Genomic DNA, 13936 nt, shown 5'->3' with positions numbered 1-13936 from the left:
ACCAATAACCAAAGAAGAGATCGACTGGTGGACACAAGCACTCAATAGCCTCGCCTCAGGTGCACGGATACCTTCGTCATCACCGAGGTCCGCGCGCAACAATGCTCGAAGTGCGAGGAGGAGACGGAGGACGCCTCACCCTTAGGCGCCTCGCTCTCAAGGACCGGTTTCACGTCCCAGTTTCAACCGGCATTTTGGACACACGCCTTACCCGACTTTACTCTTCCCATCCTCCTTTGGTTTTGGCACGACACGACACGACTTGGACCACGCCTTTTCAATATCGGTAACCATTACTTGGTTGCGACCACACCTCACGCCCACCCAACGATCGCCCGCATCCCACCACTTCTAAAGCAACATATGAACATCTCATGGTGTGTGATATACCTTCACCTCGATTTCGACAACCTTAACTGAAGCACTGACGGGATCCTCCCAGACGACACATGCTGCCATGCCCCGATCTATGCTTTAGAAACACTCCTCATGCCCCTACCTACCTGCTTTCGTTATTCGTAACGCAAGCGCGCCCCTAATTCACTCATAGACGTACTATAGACTCTGACATGGACAAACGACATCCATCCAACTTCAATTGTACCACCACCATGTATCCATTCATTCGTTCCATTGGTATCTACTACTACTATCTATTGCTACTTATCAACTATGTACCAACACACCGGCGCGCATAACAAATCCAACATCTCCACCCCTGGTATCGTCTGTCGTGATGCATCCGTTCACAAGCTCGGCACCCGGCATGAGTAATGAATGACCTCAATCGTTCGGGTCGTGTACGACCACATCTAGTACCGCTCTACACACATTGACGTACATGTTAGCAAAGCCAATCGGGCAAGAAAGAGACGGTACACACCGAAGGTTCATGGAGAAACCAGACTCAATATCCGTCAACGTGAGAGTATCAATCGAGTGCACACCAGGCGACACGGCGAGGAAATCCATCCGTACAGACTGGCACGCCGACGGTCTCAGAGGTCTACACCGACAAATTAGCGTCCATGGCTCGTCCCAATACCAAATCAAGTCAATACACTCACCCAATTCGTACCCTCTTATCCATAGGCAACACACCCGGATACCCCATCTTCCTTGCAGCCTCCCCACCACCTCCATACACACCCATCTGCGCCCCTCCCCGCCTCCTCCGCCGCCTCTCCGGACAGGTAATCTCGAACCTCCGCGTCCAGGCACTTTGGTTGAATACGAAGATGTCGAGGGTGAAGGTGGAGAGGGGGTAGATCTTGTCAGGGCCTAGGATGATTTCTTTGTGCTTGGACTTGTCTTTCGATTTCGATTTCTTGTCCTTATCCTTCTTCCCTTTGTCTTTCTTGCCCTTTTCCTTCTTCTTCTTCTCTTTCTTTTCCTCTTCCTTTTCCTCGTCCTCGCTCTCACCGTCACTCTCTTCCTTGTCCTTGTCCTTCTTCCCCTTGTCCTTCTTCTTCTTCTTAGCCTTCTTTCCCTCCTCCTCCTCCTCCTCGCTCTCCCCGTCACTCTCCTTCTTCTCCTCTTTCTCCTCCTCCTTCTCGTCATCACCGTCCTCACCCTCGTCCGACTCCACTTTATCCTTCTTCTTCTCTTTCTTCTTCTCCTTCTCGACTTTCTTCTCCTTCTCCCCTTCACTCTCCCTGTCACTGTCACCTTTCCCCGCCTTCTCCTTCTCCTCTATCCCCTCGTCCTTCTCCCCTTCACTCTCCCTGTCACTGTCACCTTTCCCCGCCTTCTCCTTCTCCTCTATCCCCTCGTCCTTCTCCTCCTCACTTTCCTCCCCCTTGTCAGACTTGTCCTTCGTGATTTTCTCCTTCTCCTTCTCCTCCTCTACCTCGCTCTCCTTCTCTTTCTCCTCCTCTACTTCGCTCTCCTCCCCCTGCTCAGACACCTTGATTGAGGCCTTTGAAGCACCCGTAGCAGACGACGCGGAGTCTTCAGAGCCGGAATCCTTGGACCCATCTCCGTCTTCTGATTCTGATTCTGACCCCGACTCCGAATCTGAGCCTGAGCCTGAGGACGACGAAGATGATGAAGATGACGAAGATGAAGATGAAGACGAAGACGATGATGAGGATGAGGATGAAGACGACGAAGACGACGAAGAACTCGAATCCGAATCCCATCCTTCCTCATCCCACGAATCAACCTTGGGCAACAACCCAACAGAAACCACAACATTCTCCCCACTCACCCCCGAATTCGCAAGCTTATTAAACATCCTTTGCTCTCCAAACGCAGCTGCGACGTGCGGGATCGGCGTCGTCGGCCTCCCTCCAGGGCCGACCATACCAGGATACACCCCACCACCACCACCGCCCGGACCCATCGCACCACCCGCCATCGACATCATCGAATGAGGTCTATCCCTCCTTATCTCAACGCTCGGCCCTACGTTGTTCTGCGCCTGCGATGCAATAGGTCCTAAACTCTTCGGACTAGGAGGTAGCGTCGATTTTTGCGGGAACGCAGGATAAGCAGGCGTAGGCGGTATATCAAACGACGGCGCAGCTGCCACCAAACTCTGTTCATCATAGTCCGGTGTGAACGGCTGCCCAGCGAGCGGGGAATGCGGAGGAGGGTGCTGAGGCACAGGCGCACTGTAGGTCGTCGGAGACCGGAGGTAGTTCATCGCACCCATGATCGAAGATGGAGGTGGAGGCGTGTAGACAGCTGGCGTTCGACTCGTTGCGGGTACCACCCCAGGCGAGTAGCCGTACTGTTGCAGTTGCTGGTGGTGTGCTGATGCGGACATGCGGGATGGGGCAAGCCCGCGGCTGAGTTTGGCCTGGAAGTAGCCTCCGGGTGTGAGTGGGAACTTGCGTTGGCCCGGGAAGGCGGAGGATTGTGGCGTTATGTCTGTTGAATATTGTTGATAGTAGGCTGCAGAGCCTAGGGGTGTCATGGGCGTTCCTCGTGCTGAGCCGATAGCGAACGTGGGGAAAGGCGAGGCTGGTTCAGGGAGCGTGTTGGGATATCCTCCAAGTGGATCAGACGGGTCGAAGGGATCGAGGACGGGCGCAGGATTGGAATCGAGGTCAAGGATGGTGCTCCATACAGAGGAGAATACATTCGTGGGATAAGTGATACTGTCCGGTTCAGTGAGATGCGCTCGAGCGGACGGCGTCAACGGAAGGTATGGCTGCCCATTCACAGTGATCGACACACCCCGTCGAAGATCAGACTTTGGCTTTGCGTCGGGTTTCGCAAACGAGAACCCGTCCAGTTCATCTGGAGATCGAAGGAATGTCACGGCGTATAATAGGTTGACCTGAGCCAAAGGTCCCAGTTTCAAGGGGAATGTCGATTCAGAAGCCTTTGCAGTCAATCCATTCTCGCCCCATCCAATTAGTGTAGTCTTTGCTCCTTCCCCTGCAATCTTGATAGCGATGTTTTCGATGAGGAAACCGATTCCGCTTCGCATTTCTTGGTGTTCACCAAGGTTCTTGATCTCGATGCAGAGAACCACTGTTCGCTCAGCACTACCGGCCTCTCGCCTCTCTCTTTCCTTCTCTTGTTCGTCGACGTCTGAAGAAGAGCCCTCGGTTTCCGGCAGAAGGACATAGGGTACGAACACCGTTCGCATTCGCAGTTCGAACGACGAGACGGTTGGCAGTGTCTTTCGGTGGGACTTGCGGAGGGTGGGATGCGCTTTGCGAACAGCAGTCATGGGTGAAGGGGAGGGAACGTTCGGGGTGTCTGCAATCATAGGCGGTAGCGAGAAGAGTTTCTGGCGCGAGACGACTCCAAGACGCAGGGACGGTACGTTGATCTCTTCCGGACCCATCTTCGCGAACGAAGGACCTGTCGAGGGTTATTCCTCCGTGGAACGGATGCGATGAGTGTAGACGCACCTGCCAACAGTCCTTCCAGCAGATTGACTTCCTCCAGGCCATCCAATAGAATTTCAGAATCTTGCTTGTTGTTACCTTCCCCTGTATCCACGGGGGATTCTGGCGCCTTTACGCCCAGTGTCGAGAGGAACCGCGCGAGTGGGTGTCGTTCAGAAGTGACGATTGGTTTATCTCGTAGCGTCGTGGAGACTGTGAGGGACAGAACTGGATTTGGGAACGTGATGGCCTTGACGAACGCTAAAGGTATCATAAGTAGAGGTACACCATGCAGGAATAGACGCCTCACAAACTGTCAGAACCATCCGATAAACTGCAACCCACACCTTCTCCTTCTCTGACCATAGCAAACTGAACGCCTCCTTCGACTCTTCCGATACATTGTTGCCCCAAATGATAGCAGCTAGGAACGGCCCTTCCGCACCAGCATATTGTCTGTCTTGCTCGCCTGTCGATGGTACCGGGTTTGGTGTTGCTGGAGGGAAGATCGGGGGATGGCGACCCGTTGCACTGAGCTGCGCCGATTTCGCGAGCGAGGTCGTAACACGGGGAGGAGCTGATAACAACGACGAGGTCCGAGGCGTCTCAGCTACCGCAGGGACATGAGAAGGCAATGGTGCCAAATAATTCGCCTCCAACGAGATCTGCAAATAGTTCAGGAACTCGAGCAAGATCAATGGCGGGTTCTTGGGGTCTGCTGGGTTATCTGGTGTAGGATGTGGGATTCTGAGCAGGAGAAGCGATTGCAACTGTTCATCTGGATGTTCATAAACAAGACTAGACGCCGCTAAAAGTGCAGATAAGCTCACCAAAGAACGCCTGTTTGCGCTCGACCTTGCCGATCTTGACGCGGCCTAGCCATTCGTCCACTGAGGATTGGGGAGGGAATTCGAGAGAGGTGTCGGGAACGACGACGCTTAGCTCTGTGGACGAGAAAACCTGTTCTAAGGACATTTCTTAGAAGTCAATCTGGCTGGACGACCCGGCCGTCTCTGCTCCAGAGGGTTTGTGCGACACTGGCGGCGTTGGCGACGACGGCGGTGTTTGTTGCGTCCAAGAGGGGTCAGCGGCAATCTTACGGCAGGGAAGGTGATTTGAGCTCCGACACAAACATCTTCAAGCGCCTCGGGCGCTTCTCACCGCTTCGACAGTGCTCAGCTGGGGCTGAAATGGTCTATTTATCGACCTACGTAATTGAGAGGCGGTCAAAATGCCCTTACACCTGACTCGATTATATCGGCGCTTCCTCTGCGACTGCCAGCTACAGCGGTTCCTGTGAGACACGAAGTTTGCTTCCTTGCGCTAAAAGCAGGCATTGCATCATCTCCTTCGAATCATGGTCATTTTTCCCATATCACCAGCCTCGCTCTTCCAAGTCCTCCAATATGTCCCTCCACGATTCCTCCTTCGTTCTATATTTAATCCCCAGAATGCGTTCCCCTTTCGAGGCATCAAACTTGAGCATGTATATCCGCTCGATATCTGGAAACCCTTTGGGGAGCTCCCGTCCAGACGCTTGTATCTTGTGCGCGACGTCAACTACGTAAGCAGATGAGCATATCTCCTGGGTAAGTAACGTTTTCCTTGTTGAAGTGTGAACCTGATTACTCACTCCAATCCTGCCAAATGAATGGGCCTTCGGAGAGGATAATCCGTTGTCCACCTGCTTCCTCCTTTTCTAATGCTAGAACGTGAGAAAGGGCAACATCGCGAACGTCAACCCACGAAGCGCCAAACGACAGTGCCTCCCAGCTCTTGGGGCTGTCCACGGAGATGACGTTGTCCCAGAACCCCTGCATTGAGGAGTTGAGGGTAGTTGGGGAACGCACTTCATGAATCGGTGGCTGGCATAATGTTCCAAGTTAATTGCCCTCCTCTGACCTCTGTAAGTCATGCTTACCCCGAAGACCTGCGGTTAAGTACCCATCAGGACTCTACCGTCGTCGAGAAAAAAAAAGCACGAACGAAAGCCGGATTGAGGACCGTCAGATCCCACCCGACCGTATCTTTGTGGTCATTATAGAGCTTCCAAGCAGCTTGTTGCATGACCGGGATCAGCATGATCACCTCAAGACAAGGGGGAAGCAATAATCGCACCCTTCTCAGAGAGTACCTTCGAAGCACGGTACTTGGCATTTCTCGACGCATCTTTACCCTTCTCTTCAACCTCCTTTATCCCTCCTTCGTTCCAATGGTCCTCATTGAACGTCATCGGGTGGGGAAAGTTGTCGACGATGGCTGCACAGCTTGAGGTGATCACAATGCGCTTGATTCTTGTCCTTTCAACGACAGGGTCAGTATACCACTTAGCGGGTTTGGGAGCCTGGAGAAGTAAAGGACCTACCCGTTCTTGAGAGCACTCTTCAAAATACCGATGGTTCCTTGGACGGCTGGCGTTATGAGTGCTAGAAATAGTGCCAATTTGAAGGTTACCTGGCATCACTCAAAGGGCAAGTCACGAGCGCATACCGTCAGGATCTTCAACAGTCTCTGGCACGGGCGAAGCTATATGTTGAATCCCATCGACGTCTTTGACTGCTTCGTCGAATGCTCCTTCCTGGCACCACAGAACGAAAGTGAACGGTCAGTCAGATTACAATATTCAGTACCAGAGGCGCACCTCAGTTATATCGGATACAACGACAACCTTCAGCTTCTCTCCATACGATTTGAAGCGATCTCGAAGATACGGAATTCTATCTGCCGATCGCACCGTTCCACGAACAGAGTACCCCCGTTCAAGGAGCAGCTTGATCACCCACATGGCGATGTAGCCATTAGCGCCTGTAACGAGGACCTTCCCGCCGGGTTGGACTGTAGGCATGGCTGTCTATGCGAGGACGTAGCAACAAGATGGAGCAAGAGGTTGGGTCTGGCGGAAGCTTCTGTGATTTGCTAGACTGGTGAAAGGTTGGCTTTGTCACGCCCGTGGAAGCGGTCGCACTATACATAGAGCAGTGATTAAACGAGCCTCACAGCTGAATTGCATCGTCCGTCTTACACGGCCTTCCTCAAACGTCCGCCTTTGGATTAGGTAGGTTCGGCGCTTATGAGCGAGACTGAACATCTCCCCAACTGGGAAACTAAGGGAAGTGCTTTTTTTAGCACCTCAAGTTCAAGAGTCCGTGTGCTCAACAACATCTGTTACTTCTTTAAACATATCCGTCAGGTGAAACCGCACCTGGATATTGGAATTGCACTCACCCGTGACTTAGAGGACGGCCCTCTGATGGGATATAGCCCCTATTTATTTGGTTAGATTTTGCTTTTGGCGGCTTGTCGCGTCCTTTGACTTCCAACTACGACCACAACCATGGCAAAGGCCCCTCTCTCGCCCCAAGCTCAACGCTTGAAGACTATCATTGTCGCATTGCCCATCCTCGTTGCCAGCTCAGGTAAGAAGAGTCTGAAGACCGTGACGACACTAAATCCTGATGACTTTCTGGCAGTGGTCTTCTACAAACGCGAATTCCAGGGAGAACCACGACGAACTTTGCCAAACCTTTCTGAAGACGGAGCAGAAAAGGCGCATGCGTCCATAATCCCAACACCCTCAGAGCGCAAGAGTTCCTGAAAACAATCCATCCATGGCCAGCATTTACCGCCTTAGACCACAGGCCACGCTCTTCTGAAAATCTAAATTCACCAGTCATAGTAGCCGTAGACAGGTTCGACAACGCGTATGCTCATCTATAACATCGAAAGGGGGACAAAAAGAATGGGCTTGGTGCAGGTTTACTTGCTGGGTGGGGCTTCGGACTGGGGAATGACGCGGTAGCCGGAGAGTCTGGCAGGGTTGAAGGAGCGGTCGCAGTCAGCATATGCGATACCAGCACCGAAACCGGTGGTCAAGGCAATTGGCCATGTTCGTCCTGGAAATTCGTGCTTGGTTGAATGTGAGCTCGAATGGGCTTGAAGCTGCTACGCACTTCGGAAAAGAATGACGGATGCAACGACGCCGGCGCCAAATCCGATTCCACTATGAATAGTTGTCAGTTTCATGATTTCCCTTCAAATTTGAGCAGATTCCATACGTTTTGAGGATCAGGTCGGCCACTGAACGTCGTAAGGTGTCAGTTTCAAGCTGCTGGTCGTTCGGAACATTGGCAAAGACTTACGGCACTGGTCGTACTGCAAAAAACGGTCAATTTCACGGAAGTTTGAAACTAGTCATTGGACGCACCTTTCTCCCGACAATATCCTCGCTTGATGTGGGCTTCGACGTCGTCGACATTTTTGGAGAAAGATTTGGTGAAGGAATGGGGATCGTGAGCTCGACGTCGTCGGAGACAACCGCGCGCGTGCTGAACACTTTGTTTGTCTCAAAGGCCAGAGTCAAACAACAGATACCGGGCTGTGTGCCAAGATGGGCTCGAAACCCCTGTCGATGACGACGAACTAGGGTGACCGCGCAATCAGTCATCCGCACTGCGCAGTCAACACGAATAAGTATCTACGGCGGCATTCTTGGAATTGACGGTTAACGACAACGACGACGACCACAATGGCGCACCAATCGCCTATGATCTCGATACCCAAGAAGGTCACCGATGAGGTCGACTGGACGACCCCAATTCGGCATCTCATTGCCCAGTCTTATGGCGAGAGTCCCGACAACTACGCGCAGGAATGTGCTGCTCTTCAGCGGTGTCGCCAGGACGCCGTGCGCGGTGCTGGAAGCGATACTACAGGTTCGAAAGCCTCGGTTATCATCGTCAACAGCAATCTAACTGGAGAACAGCCCGGGATCTTCTCTACAAGTACTTTGGCCAACTCGAGTTGCTCGAACTACGATTCTCAGAGATCAAAGTCACATTTCCATGGAGGGACGCTTTCACCCAGAAACTAACAACCCAAACTTCTATCGCATTCGAGAAGGCCTCTATCCTATTCCAAATCGCTGCTACACATTCCTCTATCGCTGCCTCTCAATCCAGATCAGACCCCGAAGGCCTCAAACGCGCATTCTATTACTTTAGGACCTGCGCGGGGATGCTGAACTATATTAACGAGAACTTCTTGCACGCCCCCTCGACGGACCTGAGTAGGGATGTGGTCAAGTTCTTGGTGAACGTGATCCTAGCACAGGCGACGGAGGTATTCTTCGAGAAGTGTACAGACGAGAAGAAGGGGAATCAGTTGGTGAGCAAGGTGGCGAGTCAGACGGCGAGCATGTACACAACACTGTGCGAGGACGTGAAGGAGTTTATGGGCAAGGGCATCTTTGACCGCAACTGGGTTACATTGATCCAGGTGAGCGACATGACTTGCTTCCGCCGAGATGACACTGACATCTTGTAGACCAAGTCCAAGTACTTCACATCATTGGCGCAGTACTATCGCGGCTTAGCGGACGACGCAGCAGGAAAGCACGGGGAAGCCCTGGTGCGCTTCACCCAGGCAGAAACACTCGCCAAGGAAGCCAACCGACAGGCCACCGTCTTCTCTGCCGCTTTTTCATCCACCATGTCCCCCACTCTTCCTCCCGACGCAGGAACAACCCTCGTGGACCGCACTAAAGCCCACCTTGTCATCTGCTCAGAACGCAAAGCAGAGGCACAACGGGAGAACGACTTGATCTACAATGCAGTCCTTCCTGCTCCGGAGGCTTTGCCACCCATAGATAAACTCGTTGTTGCCCAGCCGATCCACATACACGAAGTCTACGGTACTCCAGAAGTCCAGAAGACCATTGGGCAGGATATCTTCCTCAGGCTCATCCCGCTCAGCGTTCACGAGAGCGCCAGTGTCTATTCGGAGGAAAAGGCCAAACTAGTGCGCGGGGAAGTTGAGAAAGCTGATGCAGCAGAAGCTGAAGGCCGCAGCGCCATCGATGGCCTGGGCGTCAGACAGGGGCTCGCGAGATTTAAGGCTATGGCTGAAGGAGAGGTCGGTGGAGATGAGGAGATTCCTACGGAAGTCCGGCGCTGGAAAGAAGATATCACCGTCATCGAGGATCGCGAAAGCGTCGAGTCGCTTATGGCGCAACTCAACAAACTCAAAGCCAGCGTCCAACAAGATCTGGAAGGCGTTTCGCGTGATCTCGAGATTGAATCCAAGGAATGCGAGGTGCTTCGCGTCAAGTACGATCATCTCTGGACGCAGGGTCCCAGTGCGGGTCTTACCAAGTCTATCCGTGCTGACCTTAAATCGCACTTTGGAGCATTGGAGGCTGCTTCAGCGTCAGACTCCCAAGTCGTCAACATGTGGAACTCGATCAAGAGCGATATCGCGTTGTTGCGGAGTCCGCAGTTGGAGCAGGTCTTTAGGGATCAGGGCAGTCAGGATGCGAGCCTGTTGGATTTGGACGTAAGCAGCGAGGTGGATGAAGCGAAGGAGCGCGCTAAGATCAGGGGATATGTGGATGAGATCGAGGATAGACTGAAGAGGGTTAACATGATCTCGCGCGAGAGGAACGAGGTCCTCAAGGATCTCAAGGACAAGGTGGGTCGTTGTTTATTTCCTTTGGTGAGGTCGACCTAACGCTTCTCGACAGGTTCAAGCAGACGACGTATCTCATCTCCTTCTCTTGAACAAGCGCAACACTGGGATCGAACCGACATTGTTTGCTGCAGAGCTGGAGAAATTCAGGCCATATCAACAACGCCTAGCGGCAACTGTCCATCATCAAGACGTTGCGATCCAAGAGCTGACTGCGTTGTGGAAGGGGCTGAAAGACCTAGCTGGCCGTGGGCCTGGTGCTCGCAAGTGGGAAGAGCGGGAAAAGAAGAAGAATGATACTGTTCGTCGATTCTCAAGGGCGAGGGACGTCTATATGGAGGTTCGCGATGGGCTCACGTACGTTGCATGTCTTTCAGCCCTTGGGTCGAACTAACACTATCCTTTTATAGCAAGGGACTGCAGTTCTATTCTGAACTCACCGATTTAACTAAATCTTTGAAAGACCACGCCCACTCTTTCTTGAATGAACGAAAGGCTGAGAGAGAGGATCTCGTATCGAAGATTGAACTCGAGAAGAAACTTTCAGGAACGAGCACGACGCAGTCAGCCCCTCCCCCCGTTCTTCCGGCGAAGCCACCTGCCCCTCCGCCACGCCCTCCGAGCAGCAGTCTCGATTCGACGCTGGCGGCTCTGAGTCTATCGTCTCCCCCACCACAGTCGCCGCCACCGCCACCTCAGCAACCGCAACAACAGCGATGGTCTGGCTCGTACGGAGCTCCCCAGCCGTCGCCTCCTCCTCCTCAACCGCCGTCGCACTACCCTCCCTCACAATACCAGCACCATCAATATCCTGGACAAGCGCCTCCACCTCCTCCACCAGGACACTATACTCCTGGACCAGCTTCAGCTCCTCCTCCGGGCCCGCCTTCACATCTACCACCTCCACCTCCTCGACCTACTACACAGTCATCGATGTCACCCTCAGGACCATCCGTTGATCCTTACGCTAGCCTGTCATTGTTTGGATCTTCATTCTCCTCTAACCCGAACACAAATACCCCGCAGCAGCAACAGCAACAACAGCCCGGTGTTCAGACCCATGGATATGGTCAACTTCCGCCTCCACCTCCTCCACCTCACCAGCAGCACCAGCAGCATTATCAGTACCAGCAGGGTCAAGGTCAGGGCCAACTTCCGCCACCTCCTCCGCCGCAGCAACAGCAGTATCAGTATGGTGGTGCTGGTAATGCAGGAGGATTCCCGCCTCCTCCGCCACCGCCTCCGGGAGGGTATGGGTATCAACCGCAGCAGCAGCCTCAGCAGCAGCAACAATATGGATATGGTGCGCCTCCTCCCCCACCGCCGCAACAGCAGCAGCAATACCATTCGTATGGTCAGTATGGCGGCGGGTACCAGCAGCAGTGAGCTACATATCGTGGTGGAGGTGCGAGTGCGAGTTAGCGCTTGAGATTGGCAGCTGGACCGCTACATGTATGTTGTGTTTGTATAATTGGTAGATGTAGGACTTGTTGCGATGAATTTTACGTTTCGTTTGTCATTTGTGTACTGGGTTCGATACTGTCCTCTTCAAACGTCGGAAACGCGTCCGTTAGAACTGAAAAGATCCCCCCTGCATCCCCTTCGTCAACCCTCTTTACGAACCCTCGTCCTTCCTCTCCTTCGGCGCTGGGCTAGGCGTCGGTAGTTTCTCCAACAGCCCGTTCCCCCACCGCGTCAAGTCCCTTCCCCATCCTCTGAACCCAGCAGCGATGTAGGCGATTTCCTGGTTCCACCGAGATTTGAGGGTTTCGGTGAATTCGTTGTGGTGTACGCGAGCAGCGGCGGGTGGGGGTGCTGGGATGTAGGCGGGTGTGTCCAATAGACGATTGGAGAGGTAGCGAAGGCTGGTTGTGTAGTCGTTCGGATGTGCGGTTATGAGGTACGAGGGTGCGTAGGGACGAGTAGGAGGGAGTGAGGATTTGGGTTTAGTTTGTGGTCTCTTGGATTGTTGGTATCTAGACGTACTCTCGCTGGTGCTGCTCCGTTCTATATATTATTGAACGCAGGATTTGGTTAGAGTTAAGAAAGGGATGGAATTACAGAAATAATTACCTCTTCGTTATCAGGCTAGAGAACCCGTAGTACACCTGTGCTTTCAGGAGTTGATTAGCGCGGTTATTGGGGCGATTCCCGAAGATTTACTTACCCCTCCTGCCACCAAGGCGCCTGAGATAGGCCCTAAGAAGTAGGACATTCTGCCCCTGACTCCCTGCCTAATGAAAGTTGTGGTGGAAGTGAAGCTGCAGACACGCACTCCGTTGCCGGCGCGTTCGGAGTTAGGTTAGGGTTTTACTTAGCGCCATGAGAACGGGCAGAATTCTGACAACTCTTTGACCTCGAGGGCCTAGTTGTGGCTTGAATCCGGAGAGCTACGGACGATTGAAACAAAAAGTGCAAGAAAGAAACAAAATAAATATTGAGACCCGTAGGTCTACCACTCCGGGAAAGCGTGTCATCCTTGTGCAGGGGCCATGCTAATCTTCTCTGTATCGTTCCAATTTTTTCGTATGTCACCCCGAAGGGGACAATAGCCATTGGGATTTTGGAAACCGCAGTCGTGGGTATTTGTATTTTGCTCAGGCGGCGGGGTAAAAGGGCATAGCCACATTGATGAGATTAGGGGTGATATGACATCAGTCTTCTGGGAGGCTCCTCAGTGTTCTGCAATTAGCTTGCAACTCACCCCTCCACCAACGTCCAATCGTCTTCTCTATTCTGTTTTCAAAATGCCTTCAGCTGTAGTTCTTCTCGCAGATGGGACCGAGGAAATGGAATTGTGAGTATACCAGCTCTTTCGATTCAGCGACTAAAGAAACTCAACCTCTACGATTCTGTTAGTACCATTACATACGATACCCTCGTTCGAGCTGGTGTCCAGGTTGTATCAGCCTTTGTCCCTGCACAATCTCCGGGTGCAAGCGTTAGTCCACCTGCGGCCAAGTGCTCGCGTGGAGTCAGGATCCTGCCAGATTCCTATCTCGACCCCACTGAATGCGGTCCTGTACGTCTGCTGTTGCTCCCATATAATCACTTCGCCTTCGACTATTTCTTACACTATGTCCGTAGGATAAGCACGATCTCCTCGTGATACCAGGAGGCGCAGTTGGAGCAGCCACCATGTCAGCCAACGCCACGGTGCAAAAGCTCATCCAGGCGTACTTGGATAAGAAGAAGTACGTCGGCATGATCTGTGCTGGAAGCCTTGCTGCTCGGACGGCCAAGCTCCCGAAGCAACCTATCACCTCCCATCCAAGCGTCAGAGGCGACCTGGAAGCTGGTGAGTATCCTCTCTCCCTCGGATGTTCGACTACGCAGGAACTTACGAATCGTTAGATTTCGAGTACTCTGAAGACCCTGTCGTGGTATCTGGAACCCTCGTTACAAGGTATGTGACGGTACCGGTGGTATCCTGTATACGCAGCGGTTACTCATAGACTTCAGCCGCGGACCGGGTACTGCCTTCCCCTTCGCTTTGACACTTGTCGAATTGCTGTGTGGGAAGGAGAAGCGAGAGGAAGTTCGGTCTCCAATGGTGTTCCCAACAGGGACTCCCTTCTAGACCCTCCATCTGGAACCTACATGTCCTTCATGGTACGAAATTGTACGAG

At 52.9% G+C, this 13936-nt stretch overlaps 7 protein-coding genes across 7 annotated transcripts; 3 read left to right on the top strand and 4 right to left on the bottom strand.

The window, feature by feature from the left end:
* Positions 1-783: 783 nt before the first annotated feature.
* CC1G_15581 (hypothetical protein) lies at positions 784-4820 on the bottom strand (the record flags this gene model as incomplete). Its single annotated transcript, XM_002910992.1, has 6 exons — positions 784-823; positions 884-1006; positions 1068-3819; positions 3870-4106; positions 4156-4623; positions 4676-4820. The coding sequence occupies 6 exons, from the start codon at positions 4818-4820 to the stop codon at positions 784-786; spliced, it is 3765 nt and encodes a 1254-aa protein (XP_002911038.1).
* Positions 4821-5220: 400 nt separating this feature from the next.
* Positions 5221-6690, bottom strand: CC1G_15580 (D-lactaldehyde dehydrogenase; the record flags this gene model as incomplete). The annotated part of the gene is made up of 8 exons (XM_002910991.1): positions 5221-5405; positions 5479-5710; positions 5767-5775; positions 5832-5902; positions 5964-6145; positions 6211-6271; positions 6336-6423; positions 6487-6690. The coding sequence occupies 8 exons, from the start codon at positions 6688-6690 to the stop codon at positions 5221-5223; spliced, it is 1032 nt and encodes a 343-aa protein (XP_002911037.1).
* A 489-nt stretch (positions 6691-7179) lies between these two features.
* On the top strand, positions 7180-7440 carry CC1G_10339 (hypothetical protein; the record flags this gene model as incomplete). Its single annotated transcript, XM_001837866.1, has 2 exons — positions 7180-7261; positions 7316-7440. 2 exons carry the CDS (start codon positions 7180-7182, stop codon positions 7438-7440), a joined length of 207 nt encoding a protein of 68 aa, XP_001837918.1.
* Positions 7441-7601: 161 nt separating this feature from the next.
* CC1G_10338 (hypothetical protein) lies at positions 7602-8100 on the bottom strand (the record flags this gene model as incomplete). The annotated part of the gene is made up of 5 exons (XM_001837865.1): positions 7602-7738; positions 7796-7845; positions 7901-7922; positions 7985-7997; positions 8050-8100. 5 exons carry the CDS (start codon positions 8098-8100, stop codon positions 7602-7604), a joined length of 273 nt encoding a protein of 90 aa, XP_001837917.1.
* A 270-nt stretch (positions 8101-8370) lies between these two features.
* Positions 8371-11823, top strand: CC1G_15579 (vacuolar protein-sorting protein BRO1; the record flags this gene model as incomplete). Its single annotated transcript, XM_002910990.1, has 5 exons — positions 8371-8557; positions 8608-9119; positions 9168-10310; positions 10363-10664; positions 10718-11823. 5 exons carry the CDS (start codon positions 8371-8373, stop codon positions 11691-11693), a joined length of 3120 nt encoding a protein of 1039 aa, XP_002911036.1. The 3' UTR covers positions 11694-11823.
* Positions 11824-11922: 99 nt separating this feature from the next.
* Positions 11923-12522, bottom strand: CC1G_10337 (hypothetical protein; the record flags this gene model as incomplete). Its single annotated transcript, XM_001837864.2, has 3 exons — positions 11923-12304; positions 12381-12415; positions 12475-12522. 3 exons carry the CDS (start codon positions 12520-12522, stop codon positions 11923-11925), a joined length of 465 nt encoding a protein of 154 aa, XP_001837916.2.
* A 532-nt stretch (positions 12523-13054) lies between these two features.
* CC1G_10336 (hypothetical protein) lies at positions 13055-13887 on the top strand (the record flags this gene model as incomplete). The annotated part of the gene is made up of 5 exons (XM_001837863.1): positions 13055-13104; positions 13167-13329; positions 13395-13605; positions 13662-13713; positions 13770-13887. 5 exons carry the CDS (start codon positions 13055-13057, stop codon positions 13885-13887), a joined length of 594 nt encoding a protein of 197 aa, XP_001837915.1.
* Between the last annotated feature and the right edge of the window lie 49 nt (positions 13888-13936).

This window comes from Coprinopsis cinerea, assembly GCF_000182895.1.
Source record: "Coprinopsis cinerea okayama7#130 chromosome 6 map unlocalized cont3.6, whole genome shotgun sequence".
Classification (NCBI taxonomy): domain Eukaryota; kingdom Fungi; phylum Basidiomycota; class Agaricomycetes; order Agaricales; family Psathyrellaceae; genus Coprinopsis; species Coprinopsis cinerea.
This window is presented reverse-complemented; position numbering and strand designations above follow the sequence as displayed.